The 22,267-nt window shown below is 32.6% G+C and overlaps 3 protein-coding genes and 1 long non-coding RNA gene across 4 annotated transcripts in view; 1 reads left to right on the top strand and 3 right to left on the bottom strand.

Moving 5' to 3' along the window:
- The window catches only part of LOC116854047 (4-coumarate--CoA ligase 1-like), a 10,107-nt gene extending 3,573 nt beyond the window's left edge, over nucleotides 1-6,534 (bottom strand). The window contains exons 1-4 of the mRNA XM_032835532.1: nucleotides 6,323-6,534; nucleotides 3,507-3,571; nucleotides 3,221-3,349; nucleotides 378-585 (exon numbers count right to left, since the gene is read on the bottom strand). Of these exons, the coding sequence (XP_032691423.1) occupies nucleotides 378-585; nucleotides 3,221-3,349; nucleotides 3,507-3,527 (358 nt within the window). The 5' untranslated portion in view covers nucleotides 3,528-3,571; nucleotides 6,323-6,534. The remainder of the gene's footprint in view (nucleotides 1-377; nucleotides 586-3,220; nucleotides 3,350-3,506; nucleotides 3,572-6,322) is intronic.
- Nucleotides 6,535-10,896: 4,362 nt separating this feature from the next.
- LOC116854045 (probable 4-coumarate--CoA ligase 3) lies at nucleotides 10,897-18,219 on the bottom strand. The gene is made up of 8 exons (XM_032835529.1): nucleotides 18,029-18,219; nucleotides 17,462-17,590; nucleotides 16,829-17,036; nucleotides 14,892-15,379; nucleotides 14,629-14,806; nucleotides 13,733-13,954; nucleotides 12,861-13,090; nucleotides 10,897-11,970 (listed from the first exon to the last, which is right to left on the bottom strand). The coding sequence occupies exons 1-8, from the start codon at nucleotides 18,077-18,079 to the stop codon at nucleotides 11,785-11,787; spliced, it is 1,692 nt and encodes a 563-aa protein (XP_032691420.1). The 5' UTR covers nucleotides 18,080-18,219; the 3' UTR covers nucleotides 10,897-11,784.
- Nucleotides 18,220-18,646: 427 nt separating this feature from the next.
- LOC116854046 (luciferin 4-monooxygenase-like) overlaps nucleotides 18,647-22,267 on the bottom strand; it is a 4,970-nt gene continuing 1,349 nt past the window's right edge. The window contains exons 3-8 of the mRNA XM_032835531.1: nucleotides 21,954-22,161; nucleotides 20,965-21,497; nucleotides 20,043-20,217; nucleotides 19,718-19,936; nucleotides 19,067-19,296; nucleotides 18,647-18,960 (exon numbers count right to left, since the gene is read on the bottom strand). Coding sequence (XP_032691422.1) covers nucleotides 18,808-18,960; nucleotides 19,067-19,296; nucleotides 19,718-19,936; nucleotides 20,043-20,217; nucleotides 20,965-21,497; nucleotides 21,954-22,161 — 1,518 coding nt within the window. The 3' untranslated portion in view covers nucleotides 18,647-18,807. The remainder of the gene's footprint in view (nucleotides 18,961-19,066; nucleotides 19,297-19,717; nucleotides 19,937-20,042; nucleotides 20,218-20,964; nucleotides 21,498-21,953; nucleotides 22,162-22,267) is intronic.
- LOC116854049 lies at nucleotides 19,177-19,872 on the top strand. The gene is made up of 2 exons (XR_004380068.1): nucleotides 19,177-19,328; nucleotides 19,441-19,872. It is a non-coding gene; the product is annotated as an uncharacterized LOC116854049 (long non-coding RNA).

Here is a 22,267-nt window from a genome sequence, read left to right as displayed (position 1 = left end):
AAAATAGTGCAAAAGCACATGTCGAAAAAACACTTTATCGCGTTCCATTTTTCACAAAGCAAAAGAAATTGTTGTTTAGGAAAATAATTGTGTATGCTGACTGAATGTTATCGAGAAATGTCGAAATTAATCACAAACTACCTGTTTCGTTAGTAATGACTACTAGAACTGTTTGCATTGCCATCTAACATTTGCGGGCGGAAACTAAGTTATGGTCCTAATAATAGGAAATTATTCAACGCGCGTGCGTTAAATAGCGTTTGATTAGACGACGAAATAAAATTGAACGAGAAGAGAACAATAATAATGAGGATATTGCTCTTGGTCTATTAGCGAAATTGGACGCTTTTTCTTTGAAAATTGCCGGAAAGACTCACGTAAGTTCATCTCGTCGTCCCATGGATTGAAGATAATGTTGATATAAGTTGCTGCCACACACGGCACAAAGGCATTCACGTGATTGTGCGTGCACACGCTGATAACGTCGCCTGGCTTAATTCCCTCTTCCTGTAGCCACAAAGCGCATTTCGCAATTTTCTTTTGAAATTCCTTGTAAGTGACCGATTCGCCCGTGCGTGCATCCAACTGCAATTACCAGTTATGTAACAAGTGTTTTAATGAAAATTGCATGTTCATTGTATTGTGAATTTTCTGGTCCGCGATAAAATGAACATGCAATACATTATATTATATTTTTATACAATCTTACATATTCTTAAATTAAGATTTGAATAATATTCTCAGTCTTTTAATGTTTTTTTTATTGTAAATTTTAGATTATAAACTGTTGACATCCTTAGCAGTTTTCCAAGTAGAATTCGATAATAAGAAAAATTACAAACAATCTCGTATTAGTAAATAAGAAAATATTTACTTAAAAAACTAAAAAATGTTACAAATTACAATTACAAATATTGCAACTACAAATTTTGCAAATATTACAAATATCGCTGCAATAACATTGCATTAAATATTACACGATATTAATATTCGCAAATATATAACATCTTTTTAAATATAAAGCTTTGTGCACTAGTTTTTCTAATGCATAACATTATTATAAAAAACCTTGGTATCGAATATCGATTTCCGTTAACTAATCATTTAAAGCAGTATTTTCAAATATGTTTACAATATTTTGCAGTATTTTGCAGTATTACAGAGAATCGCCGATTTACGTAAAAACTCGAAAAGAAATTCCCCTTAATTTTGGGGAAATTTCGTTTCTGTACTTAAAAAAATGTTTAATAGTTGAAAAATGATTATAAGATATTAAATACAGATGTCTGAGAGACATCTAAGACCGTATAAAATTAACATTTCAGATTCAATGTTTCTTACTTGTAAAAATTGTACGAAGTAACGTTAACTTCAAATTATAGATAATTGCTCGCTTGATTTAGAATATCATGTTCTTTTATGGTTCTTTTAATCCCAAATTAATTAAGATAAAAAAGTCAATTTAGACGTAACTTTATCATCTACATAGTAGTAATTCGTAGTACGTGAAATATATTCCTACACGTGTCACTTTGCAGCGATATAACCTTGAAACGTATCTGAGAAAATGGAATTCACAAAGTAATGTATGAAGAAATTAATTAGTATGTAAACAACTGATACGAGCGTAGCAAAGTGGAACAGACACTAGTCTTACTACATTAGAGATCTAAAGTTCGATTCCCAGTGGAACGAAAAAATATTTGTACGCTCGCACTCCTCTTAGTAGGTTTTGACAAACCTCTGAAAGTAGTTTAGGATAAAGAAACTCAAAAGATAGGAAATCCAAAAAGGATGGAATAGGCCAAAAAGGAAGGTGTATAGGCTAAGATATAACAAAAAGGAAGGAAAATAAGAAAGATGAAAAGAAAGATTTAAGAAAAATAGGTTAAGTTGGCGAAAAAAAATAAAGATAAGGCGTGTAGAAATATGCGTAAAAAATAAGGAAATATATAAATCGTAATACTTTCTGGTGTGAAAGCTGAAGTTGAAATAAAGATACAATACAATTAGTATGTAAATAAATGCACAGTTACACATAAAGTTATAAAAAGAAATTATTGATATCACTTAATTAATCTTGTACAGTTCGTATAATTAATATTAGCAAAGTCTTCGCGGTTTCATATTAAAATTAACACAAAAATTAACACGATATCTTGAAAACCTCCTTCTTTGTTGATGAAAGATGATCGAAATTTTATGTGAAATTTTGAAAAGTGACTTCTTTGATCATCGAGAGGCTAACTCCAAATTGGACCTTATTCCAATATGGGATGTAATATTTGGATGTAATATATTGGATATAATATATTATATGCGAAGTGACACGTATAGGAATATATTTCACGCGCTGCGAATGATCGCTATGTGGATAATAAAGTTACGTCTAAATTATCTTTTTTTATCTTAGTTAATTCCGGTACCATAAAGGAACATGATATTCTAAATCATGCGAGCAATTATCTATATTTTAAAATTAATGTTACTTCGTACATACCTATCTTTACAAAACTAATGGTGTTAGTTCTAGCTAGGATAGGTGTATATTAATATTACTAATATTACACACAATATTGATTTACCTGCGATTTCACTTTTACGTTTTCTCAGCTTTCATAATTTCAAATAAATATCGGATGTCTCTAATTATTCAATCTAAATTGATCCTATCACTAGAAATGTTGATTTCTTTATAATGAAAATTATATCGTCGGAAACTCGGTAAACGACGCTAATAATTACGATATATACTTCGACCATGCTTTCACCACGGTGAACATTCGTAACATATAGTTACACACAAAATTGTTTCGTGAAATACTGAGTATTTCTACACGGACACGAATCGTCGGAATCGTAAACGTCGAAATTATGATAAACAATCGTTTTTTACTTTGCTATCGTTCTGCAATATAATTTCAAATTCAGAAAATATAACATTCTCAAACTCATCTTTTCCTTCCTAAACAATTTTTTTTTAAACAAATCTTAATTTTCAATCCTTTAAAATATCGAAATCATATATATGATTACTTTAATATAGAAACTTAATGGGACCTTACTCCAAATTGGATCTTACTCCAATATAGGATGTAATATTTGGAAGTAATATATTGGATATAATTTATTAGTACATACCTATCTTTAAAAAACTAACGATGTTAGTTAAGATAGGTGTATGTTAATATTACTAATATTACACACAATATTGATTCACCTGTGCGATTTTGTCGTTAAAGTTGTTAATTTTTTTCCAAAACATCTCTCCGATGCTCTTGAAGCTACCCGAATACGGTTGTATTGGTCCCTTGTGAACATTGTTCTCGATCGTAAAGTTCACTTTATTCTATAAAGAATTAACAAACCGGTTAGTTTTGTAATGTAGAACATATTTCTCGCCTACATTCCAACATTTTCTGAATTTTTGAATTTATCTTTCTATCAAAAGTTATTTTAAACTATCTTGCAGGTATTTGTGTCAAAGATAATCTTTCTATTCATACCTTTGCTTGATCTGCGACCATTTTGTCACAGATTCACCTGGTTCCAGGAAGTATTTACAGTGAAGCTGTAATGTGAAATATTTAATCAGCGTATCTCCGCTTAATGTTCTTCTGTTAAAAAAACACGTTTTGACAACTATTTAAACATATTAGGACTAAGGTCAATAATTTGCTTATAAAGTATACATGAGATAAAGTAGAGCTTAAGATAAATAGAATAATCGTTCGTTTTTTCGAGAAACTCGAAACTCCAGATGTAGAATAGAACAAGTTTAAATTCAAAGCTCGAATTTGGGCAGTTGTAATGGAAGTAATGATCGATTGGATTCGCAATATCCGAAGATTCAATTGTTCGAATAATTCGGAAGCAGTTTTTACGTAGATTTTCATTTTCGCACTATGATTCGCTTGGTTTCACACATTATTTCAAAAAGTTAGAAAATAATTTTAAAAAGTCAAAGTTAATAGATGTGAGAATCAAATAAAAAAAATGTGCAAAAGAAAATGCAGTACATGTAATCATTACAATAATTACATTGTCTTAAGCTACGTAGACACATACATAAATAATTTCCACTTATATTAGCATAATTCAATCTAATATACATTCATTATTATTAATAATGATTTATTTTAAGTTATTAAGCGGTCTATAGTGAATGTCCGAAAAGATTCGATATCCGCTAATTACTATCTACAATTCTTTCAATAAGACGAAATTGATATATTTGCTTATAGAATATTTCAATTAATCGCTATCGACAAGCGATATATATTATAGATTTTAATGACAACTATTTTGTCAGTAAGATTGTTAATTACGATGATTTTTCTAATAAAATATTATCAAGTATTATCGATGAAATCATACAAAAGAGATAATATCATATCAACTGTTACGCGCGTATTATCGACGTATTATCATATGTCAAGCTTAAATTAAAAAAAGATATTTCATCTTTAACACACAATTCGATCACAATTTTCAGAATTCGAAAAGGATTCGTGACAAAATGAAAAATCCTCGTGGGAACAAGAGCACTATTGGAGAGAGTTGTGCATTATTTGAATTACACTTCACGACTAACAGACGAACCGGAGAATAAGCATGGACTGCCACTGAGTGTATGAAGTTGGCACCCCACTTTTTGAAATTTATAATTTTGAAAGTTATTTCAGATTGTTCTGACTTTGTACCACATTGTTCCAAAGTGATATTGCTTCATTCGAAACGGTTTTCGAATAAAACAAAAAATGATTTTTTGAGCTGGCACCCCACTTTTCGAAAATTGAACATTCTGATACCGCAATAGATTGTTCTAGTTGTTCCAAACATTGTTCCAAAAGGACAAATCCGTAAGTTGAATTATAAGTCCAAAAAATGAAAAAAATGTTTTTGACCTGGCCACCCCATTTTTTGAAAATAAAGCATTCCGATACCGATATAAATTGTTCTAGTTGTTCCAAACATTGTTCCAAAAGCACAAATCCATAAGTTTAATTATAAGCCCGAAAAATTAAAAAAAAGTTTTTTGACAAATAGTCTATCGGACCAAGAGTAAACTTATACTATCTTTCTTGTTCCAACCGAGATCTTTTTGTTTTGAGTTGTTCTAGGCTTAAGAATTATAGTTCTAGAGTATGAGACTCATAAGATCATTCGTTCTCCGAAAATTCGTAAAAAAATCGATTTGACAGTACTCGACGTCAAGAGTAAACACATGCTTCCTTTCTTGTTCCAACCGAGATCTTTTTGTTCTGAGTTGTGCTAGGCTTAAGAATTATAGTTTTAGAGTATGAGACTCGTAGCGTCATCCGTTCTCCGAAAATTCGAAAAAAAATCGATTTGACAGACATTTTGAAAAAGATGATTTCTTACAAAAATTAATCTTTATTATAGGAAAATTGGCGGAAATAATTACAAAATGTCATGACAAAATAAAGTGAAATTGCTTCGTCGTTTAAGCCTAGTATAACTCAGAACAAAAAGATCTCAGTTGGAACAAGAAAGAAAGCATGTGTTTACTCTTGACGTCGAGTACTGTCAAATCGATTTTTTTACGAATTTTCGGAGAACGGATGACGCTACGAGTCTCATACTCTAATTCAACTTACGGATTTGTCCTTTTGGAACAATGTTTGGAACAATTAGAACAATCTATTGCGGTATCAGAATGTTCGATTTTCGAAAAGTGGGATGCCAGCTCAAAAAATCATTTTTTTGTTTTATTCGAAAACCGTTTCGAATGAAGCAATATCACTTTAGAACAATGTGGTACAAAGTCAGAACAATCTGGAACAACTTTCAAAATTATAAATTTCAAAAAGTGGGGTGCCAACTTCATACACTCACTGCCACCTCTAAGTTGAGCGTTACTATTTAAACGATTAGTTTCGCGTCCAAACGTGTTTTCAAGCTCCGAGATGCGACCACCTGATAATTTTGTCATACTACTCTCTATTACAGTATAATTTTCAGCAGGATGTGTTTTTGTTTATAAGTGTCGATAATTCTTAACGCGATAAGGCGCGCGAGTGGATAATTAATTATAATAACTGTGAACATGTGGAGCCTGAGAGATTAATTCTAATCTTCAGGCGCACAAAATCTTCTCGAATTGTTGATCAACTGAATATCCTGCCTCCCTTAACATGTTGCATGCGCAATGAGTTCTCTTTTAAATAAGACACTGACGAATATTGTTGAGCACTGCTTGTTCTCACAACACTATGACTATCAAATGTAATGAAATGATAAAGTTAAAACGTCGAGCGTGAAGAGAATATGTACGTATACTTGTGCGATTGATACTCACATACACGCAATACTATTTAAACGCGAACAAGTCGTAATTAATTCGTTGTGTGCCTGGCAAGAACGAGAGAATTTTTCAGAATTCGAAAAGAGATTCGTGACAAAATGAAAAATTCTCGTGGGAATAAGAGCACTATTTGAGAGAGTTGTGCACTATTTGAATTACACTTCACGACTAACAGACGAACCGGAGTATAAGCATGGACTGCCACCTCTAAGTTGACAGTTACTATTTAAGCGATCCATACGTCCAATGTCTATAGCAGCAGTTTCCCTTTCCCCAGTTGAAGTTTGTTCAGGCTAACGATCAAACCTTGTAATCTCTAATATCTAACTTTATGATTACTGACTTTACGATTTTTACGATAACTTAATTTTTAGAAGAAATTTACGATCGGACAATTATCGTATGTGTTATCTGAATTAAAATATCGATGAAATTTTTTCTTCAAATTTTCATTATCTCCCAGTCCCCCAGAATAATGGCTGAAAACACGATTGTGGTACGATTATTACGCATTTACAAATTTAATGACACTACGTAACATTACGTGCTCGTAAATAGTTGTAGACATGACGTTTACTCTGGTATACTCTATTGCGCCTAAGTTTTTAACATCAATAACGTATGTTATCCATCATCGTATTTATACATTATCATATGTGTTGTTTATTAAATTCATGACATGTACAAATGTATATACATATGTATGTATGTATATCTAAGTAACTAAGAATATTTATATTCTTTCTCTATTGCGCCTAAGTTTTTAACATCAATAACGTATGTTATCCATCATCGTATTTATACATTATCATATGTGTTGTTTATTAAATTCATGACATGTACAAATGTATATACATATGTATGTATGTATATCTAAGTAATTAAGAATATAAATATTCTTAGTTATTTAGATATACATACATACATATGTATATACATTTGTACATGTCATGAATTTAGTAAACAACACATATGATAATGTATAAATACGATGATGGATAACATACGTTATTGATGTTAAAAACTTAGGCGCAATATATTTATATTTTCCTAATAACATTTTCGCAAATCATTTCCCACATTGCGAAAAATTCGATCGTAACTTGATTGTCTAAATATAAAGAATCACAGCTGGGCTCTTTCTATCAAAGTCTATAGTCATAAAGTTTCTCTTTTCTTCTGTGAAAGTTTCTCCTCAATTAACTGTCGCTCACAAGATCACAACTTACTATCACTAATTAGGAAGTCCATTATCTTAATTACCACTAATTAAGATATCAACAACAATTTTCTTGAAATTTTTACATTATTGTCAAGTCTCCCAGTATAATAGCTGAAAACACGATTGTGGTATAATTATTTCGCATTTACAAATTTAATGACACTGCGTGACATTACGTGCTCGTAAGTAGTTGTAGACATGACTTTTACTCTGCTACTCTATTGCGCCTAGAGTACCATATTTTCAACATCGATAATGTGCGTGTTGCTGTCTGTATGAATTACATAATAATACTAAATTAGGTGACTCGAAATACGTATGCAAGTCTATTATACAACGATGATGAAAGATTTTCCATCTTCCGCGGATTACAAAAAATGCTTTAGTGTTCGCATGCAACAATCACATTAGATTCAAAATGTAAATTTATATAAGTTGCGATCAAAATTGATAATTAGAACAGTAGAAAAAGATATATAATATATTTGTTTATGCATTAAGATTCTTTCTTAGCTACTCGCCATGGAATTTTCGACGTTAGAAGTGAGAGAATAAAAATTCTTGTAAAACACGTTGAAATAAAATAATACGTCCGTAAAATTACACTTGCGATTAATGAAGCAGACTTGTAAGATAGCCCGAATTTTTATCTTTTGTTCGAACTATCAATAAATAATCGTAAAAGTAATGTGACATTTAACCTTATTTTTTATCACGTAAAAGTAATGTGACATTTAACCTTATTATCTCTCACGATTTTGTCATGTTAATTATACAGTTTATTGATTGTGTTAGAACAAAAAAGGTAAAAGTTCGGATAGTTTTATTTTATAGGTCTATTCGATCGATTGCAAGTATTATTTTATAAACGTATTATTTTATTTCAACGCATGTCGCAGGAATATTTAAAATGTGTACTTACTCGCTTCTGACCTCAAAAACAAGATGATCATGGTCAAGAACACTAGCGTTCTGTTCTCGAATCAAATGGCTCATCGCCAAATGCAAATTATCAGTACCAATTAATTTCAAACGGTAAGGCGTTATTGTTGTTATATATAGGATATTGTTGTATATATAGGATATTGTATGTATAGGATATTGTATATATAGGATATTGTTGTTATATATATTTTGTTGTTATATATAAGACTTGAAGATCGTCAAGAATTTCCAGTATTTCTTTTATTAACAGAATCACAAGACAACATGACACGCCAAGTATATGCAATATTTAATCGAAATAATTATCACATATACACAGGGTAAAGGTGCCTAATATGAGATACCTTTTTTAAAAAACTTATAATTTATTTAATTTGTAACCGTAATTCCCGCTTTTATGTAAAACTTATGGAAAATACATTCAGGTATTACCTCCAAAAGTTAGTAATCAATAACAGCTACTTTGTAATATATGAAATTTTTTATCAGAAATGCTGATTTTGCCCTTTCAGAAAAAAGATTCCTAATATGAGACAAGAAGGTTTTTTTATATGAGATGATATTTCATATAAGCAATGCAATAAATTTGTAAAACAACACGATAAATCACTTATAGTACTTATGTGCAATACATTGAAATATATTGAAATGACAATGAAGCTGTACCTTTAAAAGTGTTAAATACATATCTTAAAATCACAATTATTATTTTTTCACCGCGCGTACGCGACCACTTCCTTGCAGACATAATGATTTTCACGGCGAATAATCTTCATACTCAAGCAGGGATTGTCACTTAAATATAGGTTATCTCATACTTCCGGTATCTCATATTACGACTCAGACAACATAATGTTTAAAATCGGAACATAAGACGTCTTAAAGATAATCTTTAAGAACTTAAAGATATTTATACGTAAATCTGAAAAACATCTTAAAGATGATCTTTAAAATGTCTTATATCCCGATTTTAGATATTATGTTGTCTGAGTACTTTCGTCCAGAAGAATATTACTCCAAACGTAGCAAAGCTGCAAAACTGATGCAAGAGATTTTCCCCTCATTATTGACTTTTGGAAATTTAACAAATAAAAATGAAAGGAAGACCAGGTTATGTATCCAAAAGAATATCGTGACAATATTATTTTTTTACTCAAAATAGTAATCAGCCCAACTGATATTTCGAAACTGGATGAATTCGTTATTAATTTCTTTATATTTAGTAAATAAGATAAACTTTTTACCTTATTATAAACTAATATTTGCGCTACATTTTTTTCGTACTTTGTATGTATATATAATATACCGCATTCTATAAATCAGTTTATAGACGATTGTACTTTTGCTATAAATTGAACTAACTCTTTCCATAATTATTTATTAAATTAAACTCGAAATCAAAGTCATTTGATAATTCTACTTCAAAGCATTCTGGATTAAGTAAATTAAATCCACAATGTCGCTTTCATATATTATTTTTGAGATAACCTTTCGATATTCTAGATATTAAGTCCATATAATACATGAATCTTACATCACATTTCGTACTTATCACCGTTTAACCATATAGTTGCTTTTTACTTTATAAGCTAATCTTGCTATTTATTTATAATCGACTTTGTTATTTATCTGTATCAATGTGATACGAGATTTGACTCGTTTGACACATTGATTTTAAATTGCGCAATTATTATAATCGCAATTTTTTGTTGCACAAGATAAAAAACATTCCGTTAAAAAGTAAATATCATGGACATCTCATGGACATCTCATAAATAACAGTTTTTTAATGTCTACATTCTCTACATTGTTTTACATGTCTACATTCTTTAATGTAGACATTCACATGTCTACAAGTAATGAAGAATTCATTCACATTGATGAACTTGCAGCGTTCTATAGACGGCCCGAATCGATATACTACACTAAAAAATGCAACGATGCGAACTGAGCTAGGTTCCAGCAAATATCGTTGATTCATCCATGCACTCTCATATTACTTTGTACGTCATGTAAGAAATGTTATGATTTTCGTTATGCAACAATCCCGTAATTATATATCGAGTTTTATCGCAAGTCATTTGCATGTATATACGAGTGTATGTGCGTCACGCAGTTATATAAGCAAACGATTAGCCGGTGTTAAGCGGCTACTCGCTGAACGCTACCTGTTAATCTTAGTTAGATCGTAAATTACCTTTCATAGTTGTGACGGAATTGATTTTCAGTAAGCGTAGCTTGCATTTGCATTTTATCTGATATTCATTCTAATATATTGTTTCAGTCGCTTTATCTCAGATCTCCATATTGGCAGATTCAGAATTTCATTATTAACATTTAATGAAATCCTCTAGCATGCTGATCAAAACAGATCGTACATTAAATACATATTGGGTACATATTCTTTTAAGTAAATATATTATTACGAACTCATATTTATCACAAGCAATAACGAGTTTGCCTAAATGTACATAATGTAGATATAAATTTTAAATACTTGTGTAAATTATCGTCGTCTTTATCATGTTTTAGTGATATTACCCGTTGTAAATAATTATTATTTGCTTAACCTGTTATGTTAGATTTGAAAACACAAAGAAGACGAGTTACTTTAAAGGTTTATTTAGGTTTAATTCCACCGAGTCAATGCAAGAGATTTGTTATTCTTCTACTAAATTGTCATATTTCTACTAAATTAAAATAGGAGTTTTGGATATTAATAGAAAAATAAGAAATCCTTGTTAAGAATCCAAGAAAATACCGAATCGTTCTTATTTATTTTATCCGTAAAAATAATTAATAGTTCGCGAAATATGATAATTAAAATCGTTAAAATTACAATCGTTACAAAATTAAAATCTTTATTGTTAGATGTACAATAAATAATACTAACGTGTAATATTGGCTCTAACTCTTGTGTGTTACATTTTACTTGCTCAAAGTGAAACGATGGCATATAGAAGAACACAAACAATAAAATTTAGACAGTAAGCAAGCTCCAATCATAGTTGATAATCCTTACAGTTCGAAAACAATCGATTGTGATTGATCAATTCTTTTACCGCTTCGATCTCTGCTTACGTTTCTCTATCATCTACGTCATCTGCTTGATACAATCATTTTTTCCGTCTCTAAACGCTTAGAAATTCCAACACGTTCGTCATTATTCGACTGTTTAAACACACGTTAAATCTTGTATAAAACATGATTAAAAGGTATATTTGTAATTGTTATTTTTCACGTGATATATAGTAAATAGACCAAAACATCGCATTCATGAAAAGAAAAATTATTCCGTGTATTCTGCGGGTATAGGATCGACCATCAAGCGTTCAGCCAATTCTCGGAGTCGTTTCCTCGCAATCTTGCCGGTGTCCGTATATAGAAGCTCGTCTAGAAATTGTACACCAGCGCGAAGATGTTTGTGATCTTCCAGTTTGTCCGCTACCAATTTGACCAGTTCCTCCGCCGTTACCTGCAAAGCACACTCCAAACTCAGTTTAAAAAGTCTACACGGAAAAAAACAACTCCATTAGTGTATCTGAATTTTCTGTTATTTGAGAACGAAATGAAAATCTCGATTATAGAAGAAAGATTACTGTAGAAAGAAGAAAGATTACTGTAGAAAGTTCACGAATTTTGAATTTTGACTTCAATATCAGTGTTTAATTATGTTGATATTATGAGGTTTGTATCAATCATTTTTGCGCCTCTAAATACTACAGAAAATACACAAAATGCCGCTTGTAGATTTTAAAGCGAAGAAGCTAAAAAATCAGATAGAATAAAAAAATATAGATTCGATACAGACTTCGGAGTATCAGTGTTGGCGTTAAATAAAATATTAAGGCCAAGATTTAAATCAAGGCCAAAATTTCAACTCTGTTACAACTCTAATTCCTAATCTTTTCTAATTTTTTTCTAATCTTAACCAACGAAACATAATCACACGTAGAAAGAAGATTAAGTAAATGATAGTGACCATGACTCACTTAAATACGTTTTATTTGAAGGAAACAAAATTTCTGATTCATATAAGCCAAACTGGGTTCTTCTAAACCGTAATCGTGTGTAGTTATGTTATGTATGTGTAACATAAAACATGTGTAGTTGTGTGGCTGTCACATTAATTTAACTAATCCTTTTTCCTTGTGCAATAAAAAGACGCTGTCATTAATCACGAACGTTATTTCTCTTCCTGAAAAATAAAACTACATCGAGAAGAAATGTTCGAAAATTTATTTTACTGAGATATAAAGTTTACTTCTACTTAACATTCATTTATGTAAATAAATTTTATATCTTTCAAAGAAATTTTCGAGTATTCTTTTTTCTCAGTGTACCTTCGAATATTGTCGTACGCACCTCCTTGCCGGGTATTTTCGTCACGAAAGCTAAAGGGTGCTCGTCGTCGAGGTCATTCTTCACACGCACCACAGCAACCTTGCGCACCGCCGGATGACTCTGTAGCACGCTTTCGATTTCGTTAGGGAACACGTAGCAGCCTCGGACCTTGATAATCTCCTTAATACGGTCACACACGTAGATCTCACCGTCTGTATCATAGTAGCCGAGATCACCGGTGTGTATCCATCCTGAATAAAAACATGTATAAATGAAGATATAGCATATTAACGTATTAAATGCTATTTTATTTAAATGTGACTTTACCTTAAGAAAATTTATTATCATAGATGATAAAATAATTAATAAAAAATTACACTTAGGTGAAAATAATGATAAAACTGAAGAAAAAAATCGTAAAGTCTCAGGAAGAATCTTAAATGAAGTCAACTCGGCAGGTGATATATTAGCTCACTTACATCCTTAACAGTCTTAACAGTCTTAAAAAATATGTTTAAAAAATACTGAAACTTGTTTTCTTAGGTTGATATTAAATGAATTTTTTTCCTCTTTCTCTCTTGTTTGGTAAATACGTCACCGTGTCTTTAGCCTTCTCCACGGATATTTGTGGCTATTTAACAGACTGTTCTCTTTTTCTAAAGACATTAAATATAATATAACATGAATATAAATGAAATATAGATGAATATAATAAATGAAATGAAATATAGATAAAAATACGTTAATCTTTTTTTCAATCTAGTCTCAATCTCAACTGCAAGTAAATTTACTTCTGACTTAATAGGTGCACGGGTATATCTACTTCTAATATGAGTTGATTAATGCAATTTATGCGAGAGGTATTATCGTTACTACAGCGCATAAAAACTCACCGTCCTTGTCTAAAGTCTCCTTCATGGCCTGAGAATTGTTGTAGTATCTTGTCATCATGCAAGGTGATTTCAACAAGAGTTCGCCAAGTTCGCACGGGCCCAGAAGCCGTCCAGTGTCGACAGCGATCACTTTCAGCTGACTGTTGCTCAATATGTAGCCACTGGAGCCTATTTTGTCGCCTTCCCTTTGCAGAGTGTAAACACCGCCTACCTCACTTGTACCTGTAGTGATCCGTAATAAAAATCAGAATATGGAATTAGAATCGCGGTATAAAAAGTGACATTAGCAATTCTCATACTTCATATGTTTTTTATATAACTCAAATCGTTGCGCGTTCAATCCTGTATTTATTCTTATAGTCCTTGCAATTTTCTTTAAATACTTTATACGTTCTCATTTACAACTTCACCTGTTGATTACAGATTGAAAATTGAAGACGGAGAATGATTAAGAAAAAAATTATTAAGAACTAACAAGAACCAACACAGGTGTAGTAAAGTAATTAAGGCAAATAAAAAATTTGCAAGTGTGACTTACATAATTAAAATAATAAAATTTATTGGTCAAGAAATCCAAACGTTCAGTTGAGGACAGAAACATTTGGATTTCTTGACTAATATATTTTATACTTTTGACTACTTAAGTCACAATTGCAAGTTTTTTACTTGTCTGATTACACTACTACACTTATTAGTCCTATTGATTGATTGACTATCAGAGTTTTTTCAATTAAAATTTAATTAAGAAACGATTGGTTGTATGAAATGTTTTTCAACTAAAAGAAACAGGATTTCTGTTTCCTCCCATTCCAAAATACATTTAATCATCATCGATCACCGTCGCATTAATTCAACCAATCTTTATCCTTCGTACACGTCAGCGCTTCTTCACTCACCATAAGTGAATAAAACTTTCGTGTGTGGTAAGGCTTTAATCACTGCCTCGAACAAGTACGGTTTCATATACGCGCCGCCTATAATTAATTTCTTCAGCGATGGTAATCGGTATTTGTGGAAGAACCCGTATTTTAGCACGCTAGTGGTGAGGCACGATTGCAGCAACATCCATGTTACCTGTAAGTGACAATTGGATTTTTTATCTCTTTTCATGAACGTTTTCACACAAATCGTCTATTGATCTGTATGTATGCAGGCGCACGTTATATTTCTCGATTATCTGGCACAGCAGCTCCTCTTTGTACTCCGGACAAATGATCCACGTCTTGTGGAAGTAAATTGATCGGAGCGGCAGAATCGCGCCAGAGATCCAACGGAAGCTGCTAAGCCACATTATCATCTTGTCGTCCTTCTCGGCGAAGCTCTTGTCATAAAGCATATTATTGATTAGCGCGGAATGCGAATACATCGACGCTTTGCATAGCCCGGTGCTGCCCGACGAACAGACGATCAATCCGATTTCGTCGGGGCTGGCGATCGGTCTGCAACGAAACTCGTCGACCGCCGCTGCATCCTGATCGGGATTGTTGATGATCTTGTCGAAGTTCTCGCATCCGATCGCTTCGCCGAAAGTCACCAGTTCGATCTTCAGGTCCTCCTCCGTCACAGCTTGCGCCAGGATGTCCGCCATATCGACGTTCGCGAAAATGATCTTCGGCTTTGTCAGAGCGATGAAGTAACGGCTGTCGTCTAGAGAATCGCGGAAGAAATGATCAGGATGACATAAATTAAAATATTGTTTGCTCCTTTAATAAAAATCAGTAAAAATGTTTCTGATTAAGTAAAAGAAGTATGCCGCCGACGATCAGTAAATAGTCATTGATTTTCGATGGAAACGCTCTCACTGTACTCTTTCGTCTTGTCATTGCAAATGCAAGTGTGTTATTTTAGCTGAATCTCTTCTCACATATTTCTCACCGTTTTAAGTCGCATCATTTGACACGCTTAAATATATTAAGTTATAATTTACACGTCTCTCAGGTTCTTGTATTAATAGTTATTTTTTGAAACACGTCTCAAATAATGAAATACTCAGATTTCAGTTTAGATTTAGATAAGAATCCTTTTAGTCGAATTACAGATATAAATGTCACATGTATTATAATTTAACTGAAAGAGAAACATAGATCTAAAATACAAATCTAAATATCTCACATGAAAGTTTCGAGTGAATTTTAATACAGACCTTACACGTGTCAAATGACGCAACTTAAGAAACATGCAACAAGAACTTGAGCCAAACGTTACACGCTTATGCGTCTAAAAATAACACACTTGGATCTTCAATCGTTTCCTTCGACCTTTCTAATTGTTACCAGTGGAGGTAAGATGTCGCTGCAAAATCTGTAGTGTACAAATTCGTTATACGCTGCATCAAATTTAACTTTCTGCATTTGCGGCGATGGAATAAACAGTTTCTGTGCGCCTTTCGTACGATAACACTGTCTGTGTTTGTAAACTGAATCAACAGACGCTATTATTAACTGATTCTATCAGCGAGTTATGTGCCAAGTGTGTTATTTTTAGACGCATAAGCGTGTAACGTTTGGCTCAAGTTCTTGTTGCATGTTTCTTAAGTTGCGTCATTTGACACATGTAAGGTCTGTATTAAAATTATCACTCGAAACTTTCATGTGAGATATTTAGATTTGTATTTTAGATCTATGTTTCTCTTTCAGTTAAATTATAATACATGTGACATTTATATCTGTAATTCGACTAAAAGGATTCTTATCTAAATCTAAACTGAAATCTGAGTATTTCATTATTTGAGACGTGTTTCAAAAAATAACTATTAATACAAGAACCTGAGAGACGTGTAAATTATAACTTAATATATTTAAGCGTGTCAAATGATGCGACTTAAAACGGTAAGAAATATGTGAGAAGAGATTCAGCTAAAATAACACACTTGCATTTGCAATGACAAGACGAAAGAGTACAGTGAGAGCGTTTCCATCGAAAATCAATGACTATTTACTGATCGTCGGCGGCATACTTCTTTTACTGATTACAGTGCTATACTTATAACTTCAACTTATATCTCAGTGAAAAACATATTGATTGTACTTCAGAAAATATAGACCATGTGATAAAGAATAACAGCTAAAAGACAAGTACATACGGTAACGAACGTACGGATATTCAGTTTAAAATGCATGGGATAGAAAAGCGCGCCGACGTAGAGACATCCCAGCAAGGGTATAACACAATCGAGATGGTTGTGGGTGGCAATGCCGATTATATCTCCCGGTTGAATACCTCGGCTTCTCAACCAAAGTGCACACCGGACGCTGCGGTCCTTGATCTCGGCAAATGTCGCCTGTCTCTCCGTAGCTGTGTCTATCTGCATCGTGCAGAGAGATAATTCATGTCCGTGATTAATTGCAAGGTGAAATGATACTGAGACGACGCGGAGATCGTCGGTCTCACATAAACCCAGATAGAAATGCATGATGATTGTGTTTCATCACAATGTGACTTCATACTGTGACTTCAATTTGATATTATATATCAAATATGATATATTTTTTAAATATTATTACGTGATTTCATGACATGAGCACCAGATGCACACAAATGATGTACAAATTATGTTACAAGTTCTTGACATAATGTTGATTATTATTGTAATGAAGTATTTTTGTGACATCATGACATGAACGATATATGAGTACCATATGAGCTCAGAATAAACACATTTTTCTATCTAGGAAAACAAAAAGCAACGCGAATCATCGTGCGAAAATGATCTACGTAATTTTGATTTACCAGTCCGACGAATTCCGGGTTACCAGATAGTTGCTCGTAAACCAATTCGCCGATACCGACGCATTCACGGTAAACCGGCGCTTCCTCGCCGATTACTACATTATCGACAATCTTGCATGGTGGTGGATACTACAATCCAATGAGCGTCATTTCATAAAATTATTTGATACGAGAAAATTATGAGTGTGACTTATCGCATTGATAAAAAATATTCACTTTGTAGTAACTGTTTTTGCACTGTAAAACGTATTCCTCAAATTTTCAGCGGGATAAATTATTAGAGAACAAGTTGTAAAATATGATATACAAATTTGAAGGTACATTACAAGTTGACAACTTGCCTCAAATCTACATTTAAAGCCGCGTTTAGTACGATTTTAGTCTGTCGCGGAATCCTTCACCAACTCACGAAGTGTTATCCGGTCGATTGTTGTGGAATATGCATGTAATATGTTTCACAGTGCGAAAAAAATTATTACAGTGTTGAAACTCTTTATCACGATGTCTTCCCACAACAATATTAAAAACGAAATTCGCGAAAGTAAAATTTAACATCGTCGTTTTTACCCTCGTCGTTTTCTTCTCGCTTAAAGATGTAGCCGGCTTTATGAACTCCATCAGTTGTTCTTCTTCTTTGCGAGAAATGTCCTGTTACGAAGAATAAATTCGGAAGTTAATTTGCGATCAGTTCAGACTGAGTCGCAAGAAACGTCTGATCGTTTTAGTTTTGTTGGGAGCATCATATGAACATCGTAATACTTATGCAGTTGGTTATATTCGAATTTGAGTTATATGAGCAAACACGTGCTGTTATTATTGTAAAACTAAGCGACGCGTTTTTATTAAAGATACTTCCTATTTTCTTATTTTCTTTATTCGCACGTTATTCTGCATTTTCCGTGTTTTTCAGATCCACATTTTCTATAGTCAACATGAGATAATACACATGTGTGTATGTGTGAAACAATATTTTCATTATTGATATACAATAATAATCCACTATTCCCGAGTAACGTTGTAGATTACAATGCGTGTATGTTGTCTGTGACGTATTTTATTGATAAGCACACATTTTTTATAAAACGTTTTATATAAATTCTGATATACACATATAATATTTTATAAAGTACAAAAATTTTTTATAGTAGACCTATCATACTCCTCATTATAAATATACAAATGACATAATTTTAATATTATTTTAATAATATCATATTACATATAAGTTTGCTGACTTCAACAGTAGTATATTTGGATTACTAATATTACTTCTAGATCTATTTCTTATCTTATAACACGTTGTTTACAGTGATGATTATAATATTGAGCGGTTCAAATTAAACGATTTATTCTTGCTTCACCATTTCACGAAGCGCCATTCGATCGATTTTTCCGTTGACAAGACGCGGTATCTTTTCTATAAACACGACGCCTCCGCGAAGTTTATTTTGATCTTCCATGTTTGTGGCTATCAAGTCTTGCAGTTCTTGTTCTGTCACCTGAAAAAAGATATCTCTTAGATAACGGAAGACAAAGAAGGAGGTAGATGTTATTTCAGATTCGATCGATTAAGAGAGAGAAGAGTATCCGAGAAAATCTTCTCACCTTTGCATTCAACAGTTTCGTAACGAATGCAATCGGATGTTGCCCGTCGAAATGATGCGGCACAGCAATTACGGCACTGTCGCTCACAGCCGGATGGCTTCCTAACAGGCTTTCAATATCTACCGATGAAACGTGATGACCTCTGTACTTGATGAGGTTTTTGACCCGGTCAACGATGAAGATATAGCCGTCTTCGTCGTAGTAGCCTATATCTCCGGTACAGAACCATCCTGACGAACATCAGTTCGTTAAAGTGTGCAAGGTATATACTTTTATATAAAAATATGTAACTTTATATTGATAAGATAAAAATTAATAAGATCAAATTCTCTAGTAACTAATGAACAACTGAAGAGTTTTGTTTCTTTTTTAAGTTCCAATATTTGAACACACTGAAGAGGGTCCAAGCAGTGACCGAAAGGTTTGTAGTGTAAGAAAAATCCTGAATTTATATTGTATAATTGATACAAAATATAATCCACACACATCTATCTCTTAACGGCCTTAATTCCTATTTTTTATTTGTGTAATCATAAAGCTTTATTTAAAAATTGTTTAATATTTTTCAAAAAATCTTATAGACTAGATTCATTTTCGATATAGATCAGAGTCTCCTGAAATCAATTAAAGAAGAGATTCTTTGTAACTAACCACTCTCATCGAAGACACTCTTGGTTATTTTGGGTTCTTTGTAATAGCCGTTCATCATGTACGGACATTGGATGTAGATCTCACCGTGTGTGTTGGGGCCCAATGGTTTCTTGGTCTGTAAATCGACAATTTTTAAATAAATGTTTTTGCATACAGAACCGCTGGATCCAATCTTTTTGGTCCCTGTTTGATAACAGATTAACCCCGTTTCAGTCATGCCTGCAACAACATGAGAACCGTCGTTACGACTTTTGACTTTAGACCGTGCCGCGGTCATCACTGCTTGGTATCATATAATTACAATTGGCAACAGTTGTATACGCACCGTATGCCGTCATAGCACTATCCGGCAGGGCTTTACCGATATTCTCGTGAACGTCACGTCTGATCGTTGAACCGGTAAATAGGACTTGTCTCAAAGAAGACATATCGTGTTTCGTGAAAGCGGCGGATTTCACCAACTGGTGGCACAGACCAGTTTCAATTAACATCCAAGACACCTGAAGTGAAACATAGTTATAAACAATCAATTAAATTTTCTTCAACTTAATAACTAATTCGAATCATAGTATGTTTCAGCTCAACTAACTGGCGATTGATTTGAGCAAAATCAATCAAAGATCATTTAATTGATGATGTCAAAACGAATTTAATCATTCTATTAATAAAAAAATAATTCTATTAACGATTGATATATGAGCGAAGAGAATCAAAGATCATTTAATTAACAATTAAACTTATAGCGAATTTAATTAAAAGTTACTGAATTAAATTTGTTAAGTTCAATTGTCAATTAAATGGTCTTTAATTCATTTTGCCAAGTTTAATTATTAATTGCACGATCTTCAATTCTCTTCGCTCATGTCAATTATTAATTGAACGATCCTTAATATATTGAATTCGTTAAGATCAGTCGTCAATCGGACGATCTTCGGTTAAATTTGTCAAATCAGCTGTCAATTAAACGATATTCAATCTAATTAGCTTATATTAATTGCTAATTAATTGCTATATTAATTGCTAAATAAACACGATAATGTACTAAAAAAGTAATTGATTACTCGCAAGCCTGTGAAGTGGAATAATAACGTAAGGGTTCTCTTATCTTCACTAAGCATATTGAAAGTATCTAGAAGATATTACTTAATTACACTAATCAATAAACATATGTCGTAAGATACATTCTTTTTGATATAAATCTTTTCGTAACTAAATCTTTTTTTTTACATCTCAATTATACGACATACCCTGTACTTCTCTATTGCCTTGCATATCTTGTCGGTATCGAATTTCGAGCACTTAATCGCTGTCGCATACGAGAGTATACTACGAATGGTCAGTGCCATACAGGTGATCCAACTTAAGGATCCAAACCATAGGACAATGTCACCAGGTATCACGGAAAATGATTGGACGAGCGACGGACATAAGAGCATTGTCTGAGGAATCTCCACAGCTTTAGGGACGCCAGTCGAGCCGGAAGAATACATTAACAACACGGTGTCCGATATTTTCTTTTCCGACGTTGTACAGGTGAACCCACTCATTTCGGTCTCTTTGAATTCCTGGTCCAAGATCAAGCTAAACGGATAAAACTTTCTGGCAATAGTTTTACAATCTTCGCCAACTAATTTAAATTCGCTATCGATTTGATCGTCGAAAACCACGATCTTCGTGGAAATGCGCGCTAAAAGGGCCTGCCTATAAACTAGTACGGCCTTATCGATATTGATGAAGATCACCTTCGGCGTGCTTTGTTTTAACGCGCGTTCCATGTTTTCTGAAATTATTTCCTTTTGTTAATAAACAAGTTTAGGTGGAAAAAACAAGAAACAATTACGGGAACTAAGAGATAACCCAGATAGACATATTTCGACATATTATCTGCTTAGCAATTAGTACAAGTGCATAAAGATACACCCTTATACAATAAAAACTCTTTTCCTATATAAAAAAAAATTATTTAATGCCATGAAAATTGTTGCTTACTTTACCAGAAAAAGAACGCAATTTAGTATTATTGTACTAATAAAAAGTAAATATTTTGACAAAAATTATGACGTAATAAATGGATATTTTATAAAGCAAGAATATTTTTTAAATACGTAGTATTACAACAGCATACATTAAATTAATCTAAGTATACATTAAATGCTTGCACATTATGTCTCTATCTATCTAGGAAATTAATTAACGAGTATATCGAGTAAAAATTCGAAAGATGGTCGATCTATACTTTTGCTGATATTTTCGTTCCACAAACTCGTCGTGGCACCAATATATAAAGAAGCCAGGAATGGTATGTATGTATTCAAGTGGTTGTGCGTGCTCAGCACAATTATATCGCCTGGTTCAACTCCCTTCTTCTTCAACCATAACGCGCACTTCACACTATCCATTTTCATTTGCCGAAATGTAACTTTACGTTCTGTCTCCGCGTCCACCTGCGAGATGTGTCAATTCATGTCATTTATTGTCGAATAATAGACTTATTAATAGCCTTTTTTTATTATTGTGTTAACGATTAGTATCCAATGGATTCGACTGTTA

This window comes from Odontomachus brunneus, unplaced genomic scaffold (genome assembly GCF_010583005.1).
Source record: "Odontomachus brunneus isolate Ranch 3 - 2012 unplaced genomic scaffold, Obru_v1 Obru_scaffold_007, whole genome shotgun sequence".
NCBI lineage: Eukaryota > Metazoa > Arthropoda > Insecta > Hymenoptera > Formicidae > Odontomachus > Odontomachus brunneus.
Note: the sequence above shows the minus strand (reverse complement) of the source record. Positions and strands in the feature narration are given on the sequence as shown.

Coding starts and splice junctions, on each gene's coding strand:
- LOC116854045 (XM_032835529.1), bottom strand. CDS start 18,079: ATGGAGTTCATAAAGCCGGCTACATCTTTAAGCGAGAAGAAAACGACG. Junction 15,380..16,828: donor GCATTTTAAACTGAATATCC/GTACGTTCGTTA, acceptor GCGATTCTCTAG/ACGACAGCCGTTACTTCATC. Junction 13,091..13,732: donor GGAGACTTTAGACAAGGACG/GTGAGTTTTTAT, acceptor GTTTTTATTCAG/GATGGATACACACCGGTGAT.